Source organism: Poeciliopsis prolifica, unplaced genomic scaffold (assembly GCF_027474105.1).
Source record: "Poeciliopsis prolifica strain line A6 unplaced genomic scaffold, Auburn_PproV2 SCAFFOLD008, whole genome shotgun sequence".
Classification (NCBI taxonomy): domain Eukaryota; kingdom Metazoa; phylum Chordata; class Actinopteri; order Cyprinodontiformes; family Poeciliidae; genus Poeciliopsis; species Poeciliopsis prolifica.
The window spans coordinates 11105809-11118211 of NW_026562383.1; the positions used below are offsets into that span (position 1 = coordinate 11105809).

Here is a 12403-nt window from a genome sequence, read left to right on the forward strand (position 1 = left end):
AAAAAAAAAAAAAGAAATGTTCTCAAAACTCAGTTTAGAGTGTGTGGTGTGACATCTCTCTGAATTAGTTTTAGATCTTATCCTTTTGAAAAGAACCAAATTTTACATTGTCTTGCTCTCGTTCCTTCTCTCTGCATGTGAAGATGTTTTGGTGTGCATGTGGCTGCAACGACTGAAGCGCTGATGTATGGCATCGTTTAAAATAGCCCAGACATCTAAGCAGCTGTGACCTCAGATCCCCCAAACTCTCAGTTAAACTTAGTGACCTCTCTGGTTCTCAAACATAAGTGTCTGCATATTCCACAACATTGTTCGAGCTAACCTCAGAAAGAAAGTGAAGTTGATTGACATTTTTATAGAAATATATATATATATATATATATATATATATATATATATATATATATATATATATATATAGATCTATATATATATATATATATATATATATATATATATATATATATATATATATATATATATATATATATATATATATATATATATATATATATATATATATATATATATATATATATATATATATATATATATATATACTAATATTACTTCTGTTTCCTCTTTGTAGACTTTGACTATGGAAAATGTGTTTAGCTTATTGGTTGCCAATGATCTAAATAAGTAGAAGTACATGACGTATTGGAAACTGATGTATCCCCCACCTCCTAAAAAGTGTTACAGAAGATGTAACTTTTTTCGCCTCTATGTTCTAAGAAATTGAATACTGCTAACAGGCAAACCTCCCTTCAAGAGAAACCATTAGATCATTCACAGCCAATTCAGTCAATGCAGCTGCCATCATGACTGGCTTTGACTGTGCCAGAACCATTAATGTCTTCTGCACTAACACAATCTTGGTGCAAACACAGCATGGTATGTTTAGCAAAATTTCCCCTTGGTGCAACTGGTGAAGGACAGAATGAAATAGCTTGTCCTAATTGAACCCTCATAACCTTTAATCTTCCTCAGCGCTGACATCAGGAAGTTTGATTTGTGTTATCAGATATAACACCCTGCTCAATGCAGCTTAAAATGTGATGCATAGATATAATGGTTGTCTCAGTGGAATGTCTTCTTAAACAGTAAATGATGAACTCATACATTTTGCGTCTGCAAAACTTAAGCATATAATTTACTGGAGTATTACGTTATCGTGATATGAATTGTTAAAAAGCCTAAAGTGGTAAAAGTGTTTGCACATCTAAAATATTAAGATTCAAAATAACTTGATGGAGACTCTCTAAGGCAATCAGTTGATTAAACAGTTGCATAAAAGCCCTTATATTTATAATTTATCTATGTTGAGTGTACTCTAGTCTAGTTCAGCAGTGCATACAGAATATTAGGAACAATTAAAAAAAAAAAAAAACAAACAAACTGGTGTGGATGTGTATTGGAGTTGCTGTTCCAAAAAAAAGACCTCAAAGAAAGTCTGTGGTTTGTGAGTTGTAACCTTCAAGAAGAGACTAGTCGAAAGAGCAGAGCACTTTTAATAGAGCTCAACTACATTGTATCTTAATGATACAAAAATGACAAATGGAAACACAAAGCAAAGGATGAAAACTATGTACATTTATACACATTTGAAGGCATGGAACAGCAAAGAAATTGTGAGTAGAGCACACAAAATGTTACACATTCAACTTTTGAAAACTTAAGAGTTTCCCAATTATTTTCACTTTGTTCTAATTTGACATTGAGACTTCATTATGTAAATGCAGAGATGTTATAAATATGCACTTCAGTTTTGCATTGTCAGGTATGATGCCTTTTCTAATCCACCTCAGATAGCTACAGCTGGGACAAGAAATCCACATACATTGTATAAAATGATAAAAAAAATTCCCTTTCTGATTAGGACAGTTATGATTAGCAAAATAATTTTATTTAGCTAAGTGCTGGAATATTTTCACAGAACATGCACTAAGATTCTAAAAGGTTAATTCCTGACATCTGAGGAAACAGAAGCACACCTGTGGATATATTTTAAGGCATTATCTGAACATTATCTTAAAAATATTTTATTGATCCCAAAGTGAAATTAAATAAATAGGTAAAATTCTATCTAATTTTAAACGATTGATATGTAAGCGTTTATACGTTGTAGGTAAGTATTTGATTCAAACCTTATTACTCTGTGTCAGTGCCAGTCAATGCATCAAGTTTGTCTGCATAGAAAGAAAACTGGCATTCAAAGGAATTCAAATCTGAACAATTATGAAACAACAAAAAACAATTTGTGTTTTTTGGAGTGTTCCAACACAGTATGATTGAAACACATTTAGAAATTTTGGAATTTGTGGAAAAGTAGAGGAGGAGGGGGTCATGTAAATTGTAGAGATACTGTATTGTTTTCTCATTAAACAGTATCTGCTTGCAGTAGAAAAAAAAAAAGCAAATAGAATTTTAAAGGAGAGAGGTAAAAAAAAGGAGCTGAGACTCTGCTAGAAAGGGCCAGAACAATTTAGAAATTTTGCATTTCATATGTGCAATAATGTGCAATTCATTAAGCAAACACACAAACCAGGATGCACAATAAATATTAGTAGAGCCAACATTATGTAACCTTTGTGGAAAATTTTAAAACTTTCCATTCTTTAATTACTTCATGTGGTAAATTATGGATATTTTCCCTTTTATTTTTGACATTAAAACAATTTTGACTTTCATAGAGCTGACAAGCATAGCCGATTCATGAAAGAAAACAAATTAACATTCCATTCAGCTCATGTCATACATTAACTCAAACCTCTGTACCTATATACAATTGCTTGCTACAGTATTCACACCTAGTTTGTCTGCTCAATATGTTCAGCCGTGCAAAGGAGCTTGTGATGTACCTGTGAACTCATTACATTCTAATCCCTGCAAGGTACACAGTCATTAGAGCATGTCAAATCTGCTGTTTTGGGCCAGACACCTGGGATGGATCTATCAATTTTTCATGCATTCCTTAATTCCAAAGAAGAAATGAGTTACATTTATAAAAGAACAGAATCCACCAGTTTGGCATTAGTACAGTGCTGTAAAAAGGTTCATAGCTTGGATGATAAGTAAAATCAGCGGTAGAATTAGAAGACATCTGCTACATGTTACTTGATTTATGTTTGTAACTAAGTGTTTACAGTTGTAAACCTCCTTAAGAATGATTCAACCCCTTTCTGAATAACAAAGGTTAGGTCTGTGCAAGTGAAGCAAGAGCTGCAGCCCTCTTTTATAATATCTAAAACCAAACAGTATAGTGGAAACCGCAAGGTCAGTCTTTATAAACATTCACAATAAAGATCCTGTGGGACAAGACCCTGCATTTGCCCACTCATTATGAACTCACACTGTTGTCCACACACTGACCCACTCTTCATTTCTGTATCGCCGTTAGTGACGTCTATCTGTGCAGGATGATGATGGGAGGAAGGAACATATTTGTGATATGAATGTCATGTAAGTTCCTGCAGGGGCAATGATGAGGAGATTTTTTTTTTTTAGATAGTCCTGTCATCAGATCACCAACCACTTCAAACAAAGTCCAGCAAAAAGCAGAACAAGGCACCAAGGTTGCTGCCAGCTTATAGGTGGAGACCCGCCGACCACCTTCACAGCAGGAGGTTTGGGGGGGCTTTCTTGAGTGTTGTCACCTCCAGGCTTTCCTCCATCAGATGTCTTCCCATTGATAATATCTTTATATGACACAAAAAAAGAAAGAAAGAAAAAGACTAGATATTAGACTTCAACAATGTAAAGAAATAATTCAGAATTTTTGAAAAATGACAGTGAATGCGCATTCTTTGTTCATTATGAATCCAGATCAGTTAAGGTGAAAGCTGAGGGCCTATGACCAAAGTGGGCTTCTGCCATCTTAACACAGTTTGAGTTAATATCATCACGTGAACCTTGAACATCAGGGGCAAATTTGCATTTGCCCCTGATGCAAATGTACAATAACTGATCCTCCCACGTGAAACATGGACAGAGTAGAACAACTGATAAATTGAGATAAACGCTAGGATTAAATAAGTATTCACTTCTTCCTACTTCTTTTCAAACTGAAAAGTAGTGGTAAACAAATTATTTTGGTCTTGGTTATGTATGCACATGTTTTCTCTGTCCTACCTATTAGTTGTTTTCTTGTTTTTGAAAACTTGTTTGAATAATAAAACTAAATCAAATCAAGTCATCATGTAATGCAGTACAACAAAAAGAAAATATGATTGTGGTGTCCAGGAATGCTATTTTACAGACTTCTAAACAGCCTTACCCTCTTAGATATTTAATCCTGCCGCGGTCTTAAGAGATGGAATCATTTATACTCCATGTGTTGTTTTACTGTGTGCATGGTCCAGCAGGGTCGCACTGACCCTGTGTGCGATTTTTGTGTGTGTGTTTGGGTCTGTTTTCGGAAACTGCCATTCAGACAGAACAACCTCCCACTTCCCCTCTGTCCAACTGTGACATTTGCTGTGGGAGGCTTAAGAGAATAGAAAATGTTTTACATGTCCCCTTCTTACCACATTTGTGTTCATCCGCTTTCTGTGTACAAAAAATCATAATGGACTTCAAATGACAGTTTGAAGGCTAACAAAATAGTGTTCATATGACTTGAATAATGTTTATGAGACTGGAGTCGATTCAAGATTAAATCGGAAGCTTTCAGTCATAGACTCAAGCTGTTGGCCTTAGCCGTCAGGTCCATCAAATCTAGATTTCTGCTAAATGAAGACACCAACAGAATTATCTACTGCTTGTCAGACAATAAGTGAGTATAAATGTTTCTCACTTCCAAGTACAGCAAAAATGCCTTTATGTCTTTTTACCTTCATGGACTATATATATTCATATAAACTCCAACACAAAACTTTCCTGCTGACATCAGTGAAATCTCAGCTCTGCTACACTTTCATCCTCATATGTCAGTGTCATCTGTCTTTTTTCCTCTTTACCGTCTGGCTGATGACAACTTGGAAATGGATTCCTCCTATTCATTGCCCATCCCTCTCACCAGTCCTCAGTATAAATTCCATCTCGACCCAACCCAACGCTGCTAGGAAACACAAGTGCACTGGAGGCAGCGTAGCAGTCTCAGCACAGTAGGATCACACACACCCATAGACAGAAAGATGAGAGGGCTCTTTTTTAATGTCTCAGTGTGAGGTGCTCCCATAAGCCTTGTGTAAGTATAAAAAAAGATCAGAATCAACAGAATAAAAGACGCAGAAATAAACTGGTTGCAGATGTGGCTAAAGATGGAAAGACACAGGACTTGAAATATACATTTGAAGAAAAGTATTTTGTTATTTGTTCTAAAACGGGCACATTCAACAGTTACTTAAATTGCAGTCTTTCAACCAGGACATGGCTTTTACACTCCTCCAAAGTAGGACAATGGATGATAAGGTCATCAAATATGTTCATGAAATACAAAGATTTCTTTTGCAAAACAATGGATCTAAATCTCTTATTTTTAAAGTAAAAGAGAAAACATTCCTTTTCTTGAGTGTCCAATGATTTATTTTTTCTTTCCTTCAAGTGTCTTTGAATTTACATTCTTTTGTTGGGCTGAGCAGAAACAACTCTTCCCTAGCCATCCCTTTGTAAACAGGGCATGGCAGGGCTTTGGAGAGTGGAGTGTTTCTTGTGCCAGTGATTTTTGTTGTTCTGGTAGACAATAGACAAAGGCATCATTTATCCCAAGTCAGATTGCTGTTATTGCGTAATGGCAGTGGGGTGTATCTCAGGGCAGAGATGTCAGAAAACTGAGTTTTAATGGAACAAGTTAACTTGCATCTCCACAGGCCTGTTGAATGAAAGATTAATGAAACAGATTATTTCAAATGCAAGTTACAACACAGTTTGAGAGAATTGCCAAATAGTACCATATTGTAGACTCCTAGCATTTTAATGATGTCTTCATCTGCCCACCCCGTGTGAAGGTACAACACCTTATCCTCACAAACAGAAGGATAACAACTGACTGTTGTGCTTTAGGAGCTGTTTACAGTAACCAACGTTCTGAAGACGTATGTTCACATGAACTTTCTGAATATGCACTTGCGAAAATGTTGACAAGTTTTTAGTTTTTCTTCCGTGCTTTAACACATCTGATCCAGATGAATGCAGTGCAGCAAAAGACTAAATCAGCAATCATTTGAAATCAAATGTGCTGAAAAAGGAAAACACCTAAAACATACAGGACTGGATGTTTTGGAAACAATGTTCTATATGATTTTACTTCACTATGACAATTTGATTATTGATTTCTAAATATGAGCTGTACCCAATTTCCTTGCAAAGTACCATACAATCATTCTTTGTGATTCAGCACTATTTAAATATAACTTTTTACTGAATCCAGCGCTCATTTTACCAAATGAGCACTGCCAGATGGCTCATCTTAATTGATTGGACTTTTAAAACCAAGAAATTCTCAGTCTGTGCAAACTTGCAAAATCATTTGTAAGATTTTAGCTTCATTGAGTTTCTCACTCACCCTTGTCACATTTTAGAAATAAAATCATATCAAAAACACCTGCATTGAAATATTGTGTCACAATATTCGATAACTCTGAGCAATTGTTGAACATGGTAGAAACTTGAAAAAGCAAACCGGCCTGAAGCAGCTTAGAACATAAAACAATCCAAGATGAAAACGTAATGTGATTTTGCTGTCATAATCAAACAATGTTAGCAGATAAGCCATTCTTTATAAGCTGGCTCATGTGTAAATCCGCCAAATATGAAGGGGGAAAAGCAGAAAAGATCAAGGAAGACAGAAAAACAATGTGTGGGAGGGAGTGGGAAGGAAAGCAGTTGGCCTTTTATGTAGAAGGATGGATATCCTTCATCATTCCTATCAAGACAGATGGAATCAATCACTTTACGTCAGATCACGGTTATGCAGGGGCACAAGGACATGTGTCTTCCACTAGATTGTCAATTACCAAAAGACAAATGTCATTTAAGTAATAAAAGCATTACACAATGAATAACAATAAAAACTAATAAAAGAAGGTCAGAACTAATAAATTAGATTGAAGAATATGTAGTATAAAGAATGCTGGCTTTATATTGCTATTTAGATTGAAAGTAAACAAAAAAGACAATTGTGTAACTTTTCAACTGACTATTCAATATCAGCTCTGGTAAAAAAAAACATACAGCTTCAGGACCTTGCTGACCTCAGTGTTGGCAAAATGTGTGAGAAGGTTCATAGTGTCCTTTGTCACTAATGCTTTCCCAGATGTGTTAGCTTGTGTGTTTAGAGAAACAATTTCCCACTGGGCAGGGAGAAAACACAGCTGCCTGTAGCAAGTCTGACTATAACAATAGAGTAGCTCTGGCCAAGGGGCAAGGTAAATACAAATACAGGATGGAACAAAAGAAAGAAATAAGTATTGATCATCATTTGAGAACATGTTAAATAAGAAAATGTATTATTTTATTTTATTGTCATCTTTATTGATTTCTAAACAGTTTCTTTAAAATATTTGTAACCCCATGCTGGCTGCATACAAAGCATTACAAAAATGGATAATGTTGATAAAACATACTACTCCTGACATCAACACAATAGTCTCTTCAATGTGTAATTTATCCCAGTTACAAATATTCCCAGATGAATAGGCATAACGTCTTCCTAATCATTCAGTTTAGCTCTCTGTAGTAGTAATTATGAGACAAAGTGGCACAACTCTGAATCATGGTTATTGATCAGTCCAAGTATATGAATTTGTTTTTGGTGTTTTGTAGGAAACAAGGAAACAAAAACAACAGTCTGGCAATAATGTAACTGTTGCATAAAAATTACAAGGTGTGTATAACTAATTTCTCATTTCTTTAACTTGAATGATATTCAGATTATCTTGAGATGAGAAAGTCTTGAAAGGCTACTGGTTTGAAGCGTAGTTTCTCTCAACTCACAAAATACAACATACGACTATTCTTTACTCATCCACTTTTTTAAATCATATTTTTATTAGTTTTGTGTTTTCAAAAGCAGAGGAAATAGAACATTGCATACTGTGCTGTCTATCACCATACATAAGTATGTGATAAGCAAGAGAAACAAAAATAAAGAATATCATGTTCCTCCTTTGCATCTTTCCAACTCTGTTTAGCTTGGCGTCAAGTAAAAATATATCTGCTGTCATACAAAAGAAGTTCTGAAAATAAAAAAAAAAAACATGTCAAACGCATTTATGTCTTAAACTGATTTTGTCTAACTCATCATTGTCCTTCGATCTGCCACAAATAATAAACATAAATACCATACAAAGGCAGGTATATTTTAACACTAATGCAGCCACATGATAGTTCAGTAATTCATAAAGGAAGAAATCTGGTGAGGTGTTCCTAGAAAACAAAGTCAAACCCAAACTGTTTGACCCTGCGCATGCCTGCACATAAACCCTTGGTGAACCCTAACTGTGCTCCTTGAAGGAAATATGCTGCTGTCCACTCAGCCTTATCACACTGTCACACTATTTGACTTTGAGTTGACAAAGCAGCTTTTCCAGACTGAAAACATACTTGTAGTAACTACAAATATTATAATCTTTGTTGTTATAATCATATTTTTTAATACCAATGAATGGAATTCACTCAGAATAGCTTAATAGTGCCTGTATGTATTTAAGTGTAACCTTCTGTTGAGCATTGCAATTGAAATGTTCACAAAGTCGAATATGCCTATACTTAACTTTGACATTTTTATAATAGCTTTAAAGCACCTCTGTTCTGCTTTCAGTGTGCAATTATAGGGTGGCTGAAAGCAGAGGAAAGATTGATTCCGTATTAAATTTGTGTTGTGGAAGTTGATGGCATCAGTATCTTGCTTCTCATCATGCATTATGTCCGTTCCTCCCCCTCTCTGTCTTGGCTCCCACAGCTACCTTGACCTTGCATTGCCCCTCCCTGTTAAGCAGTTCATGGGTGGCAGATGCAGTGGCTGGGGACTTTAAAGCAGCTTGTGAGTCTGGCTTTTGACAAGGCCACCGAGTCTGCTGCATGGTGAGCTTTCATTAACACCAGTGACTTCTGACTCGGTTTTTACTCCTCACAAACCCAGCCACATACATTTAAGCAGGCACAAAACAGGGAGATTTATGAACTGGGAGCTCTTGAATGTACATAAGAATACATGCCAATATACTCTCTGATGCATGATGTGGGTGATAGCTTTTCATCCTGATGTACGCATACTGCCGGTACGGTATTATAGCGATGGGAAGAAAAGCAGTCCAAAAAGTGTATTGTTATTTAGTGAAATAACAAGGGCAACTTTTGAATCTGTCTTTTTAAATCTTATATCTTGCAATCATTCTACTCACTGTTGTAATCCTTTCACATACATGCCAATTCTGGAGGAAAAAAGGAACAACAACAACAAAAAATTCCTGAAGTCATATTTTGAGAGGGTTTTGTCTTTGAATTCTGTTACAATGATTCAGAGGTTTTTCTGATCTGTAGTTACGCTGCTATGCACTACTAGAGAACATACTGACCACTTTTTCTCACTTTGCTATTTTCTCCTAATCCTCTTTATTTGTGCTTTATCTCTGCTTGTTGTTATTAATTTTCTGCTGTCTCTCAATTTATTTTTGTGATGGAAACTACACCTGGTCTCATGTCACAGTGCTTAGCTGTGACTCCTTCCTTGAAGGAGCCATCTGGCTGAGCTATTGCTGTCAATAACTTAATTTCACTCTCCACAGATCACACACTTGGTTTGGGTGATCTGTGGAGGTTTTGGTTTTGTCTTTCTGTGTTTGACTGTTTTGCATCCCACAGATTGAATTGCTGCCTCAGAACTTACCTGAATAGATTTGTGAAAAGAGACATTATACAAACACAATTGTCTGTAATCACTCATCACACACTTAATGTGTGTGATGAGTGAAGCAGATTAATGTTCTTTACATTGACATCTAGTGTTTTCTAGCATTGGTCTTGGAAGGCTGCTGTGTCACCGAAAGTATCTGATTCACTTTTGGTGTTTAGTGAATCAGATACTGTTCACAGAATGAAAACAAAGTTTTATTGTCACCATGTCACATGAGTAAATGTCTTTTCAAGATATTTACCTGGTCTTTCTATTGTCTTTCACTGAAATGTTAAAATTGTACGTGAATGATGTGGAGAGGAGTGCAATTTACAGACAATTACTGCTCATCTAGTTTGCTGTTGTTCATAGCTGACATTTATGCTACTGTTATTTAGTTCTGAAAAACAAAAAAATGACACACGCACACACACGCACACACACACACACACACACACACACACACACACACACACACACACACACCCACACACACACACACACACACACATAAGTTCTCTAGATATTTTGTTGAAGTTTGAACATTTCAAACAGTAAAAACAAGAAAGCTACTGCCTACCTAGTGGGAAAAATATAGGAGCAAAGGTTCCAAATACTGGGACTCCGGTGGAACATACATCTTAGGCAGGATCTACCATAGCAACCAGAAATAAAGTGTGACAACTCCAGAGTAGAGGTCACACTAAAGCAATCTGTCAGGACTATTGCAATTCCTGGACAGAACAGAATTTATACCCCTAACACAAACAAAAACACATCTACATAAAATAAATTGGCATGTGGGCCTCTGGGAACACAGTGACCTGGACTACTTATAGTGAAACATATGCAAGATAATTTGAATACCTTCAAAGAAAAGAACCTATATATACACATCAATTAAATGTACAACACAACTTTTCAGTCTCACATGCAAATGCAAGCACACATATACACAAATCACCACAACAAAGTACAAATAATACACACTACACCTGTGTGCACTCAGACACCAGATGCCTCATTGCACTGGCAGGTGTCAGGTTGTCCTTGCAGACAGACAAGCGTGAAGGATGCAGAAATAAACTCACATTCATTCTGTTTTACTCTGTCTTTTACCATCTTACATTTGCATTCACACATTATCATCATTCATAATAGTCAAGCGGAAGTGTATATATTCTACCATTCTAGAGATTTTGTCTGTTTTTTGTTTGCTATACTAGACTCCACACGGTCTCAAATTATATGCTTTCCGCTAAATTCATGCCTGCAATCTTCATATTTTACTGCATACATGTTGGTTTGCTTTATAGCATAAATAAAAAAAAAAATTTAATCAGAAACTGGTGGATTGCTTGCTGCTGGGTGGAGGGTCAATCACTTCTTCACCAACTCCGTTCATGTGTTAGGGTGTTTGGATGCCTTGTTAACAAATAACAAATTCACAGGTTAAAGTAGCATGGGGAGGGAGATGTACAGATAGATTGCGGTCTCATCTGGAGAAATGTGAGTGCTACTCTGATGTACTATGAATAAATAGATTAGCCAAAATGTCAAGCTCTCTATTTACTGTTCAACCTATGTTCTGACTCATGAGTGCTAATGAGATTTGGAACATGTCAGAAAGAAAGCAATCTCAGATAAAAGCAGCTAAACTGAGCTCCTGAATACAGAAGATAACTGACGGAAGAATGTTTTCTGGTGATATTTGCTTAGTGACAAGCATCGTGAGCCACACACAAAACTCAGTGCAGAAATTAGAATGCCCCACTCTGAGTTGCTTCATGTGACTAGTCTCTCTTGAATAAAACTACTTTATGTGATGCTTGCCATCATTACTTCAAAGTGATTTTAGATATCTGTGAGGGTAAAAAGAAAAAAAAAAAACATTGTGCTGTGATGCTATAAATGTTTCATTTTGTGTGGGTGAGTAAAATACTTTGATGTAACCTCTTCCTCACTTACTCATTGCAGTTTTATGTTTATGCAACATGGATAGAATAACCTGTCAGTGTTTCCTTCTTTACACTGTACTTAGCTAATTTGCTTAAACCCTTCCCAGTCCCCCAGTTCCAGGTTCAGCGCTAATTAATTAGTTATAGATAACAGAGAATGTCTTTGTCACTTTGGTCAATAGGATTGACCTTTAGCGAAGGGTTTTGTCTTGAATGTGTCTGTCATTTACGCATAATGCCTCTACTTAGAGTGAGCCAGGAAGTAGTCAATATACAAATGGGTTGATTGCCACAATCATTCATGGCCTAACAAAATATAAAGTGGTAATGTACAGTCACTATCTAAACCTGTTTAGTTTAAACCAAATGCATTATTCTAACTTCCTCTGCAATATGGGGGACCATTTTTACTTCTTATCTCACCAATTTATAATGTACTTCTCTCTGCAGTGGTTTTGAAATGAGACCCAAGGAATAATACTAATCCCAATACAACGTCCTGCAGTTTTCAATACCATTGGTATTTCCCTTTCGTTACTCATTACCGTGTAAAATTGCCAGTTTATCTCTTAAAAGAGAGGGTAAGCCAAAGCCATGAGAGACATACCAA

The 12403-nt window shown here is 36.0% G+C and overlaps 1 protein-coding gene across 2 annotated transcripts in view; it reads right to left on the reverse strand.

Moving 5' to 3' along the window:
- Positions 1–1493: 1493 nt before the first annotated feature.
- The window catches only part of LOC129361775 (glypican-5-like), an 85573-nt gene continuing 74663 nt past the window's right edge, over positions 1494–12403 (reverse strand). For both annotated transcript variants that reach the window (XM_055032853.1, XM_055032851.1), the window contains one exon: positions 1494–3698. In XM_055032853.1, the coding sequence (XP_054888828.1) occupies positions 3520–3698 (179 nt within the window). In that variant the 3' untranslated portion in view covers positions 1494–3519. The remainder of the gene's footprint in view (positions 3699–12403) is intronic.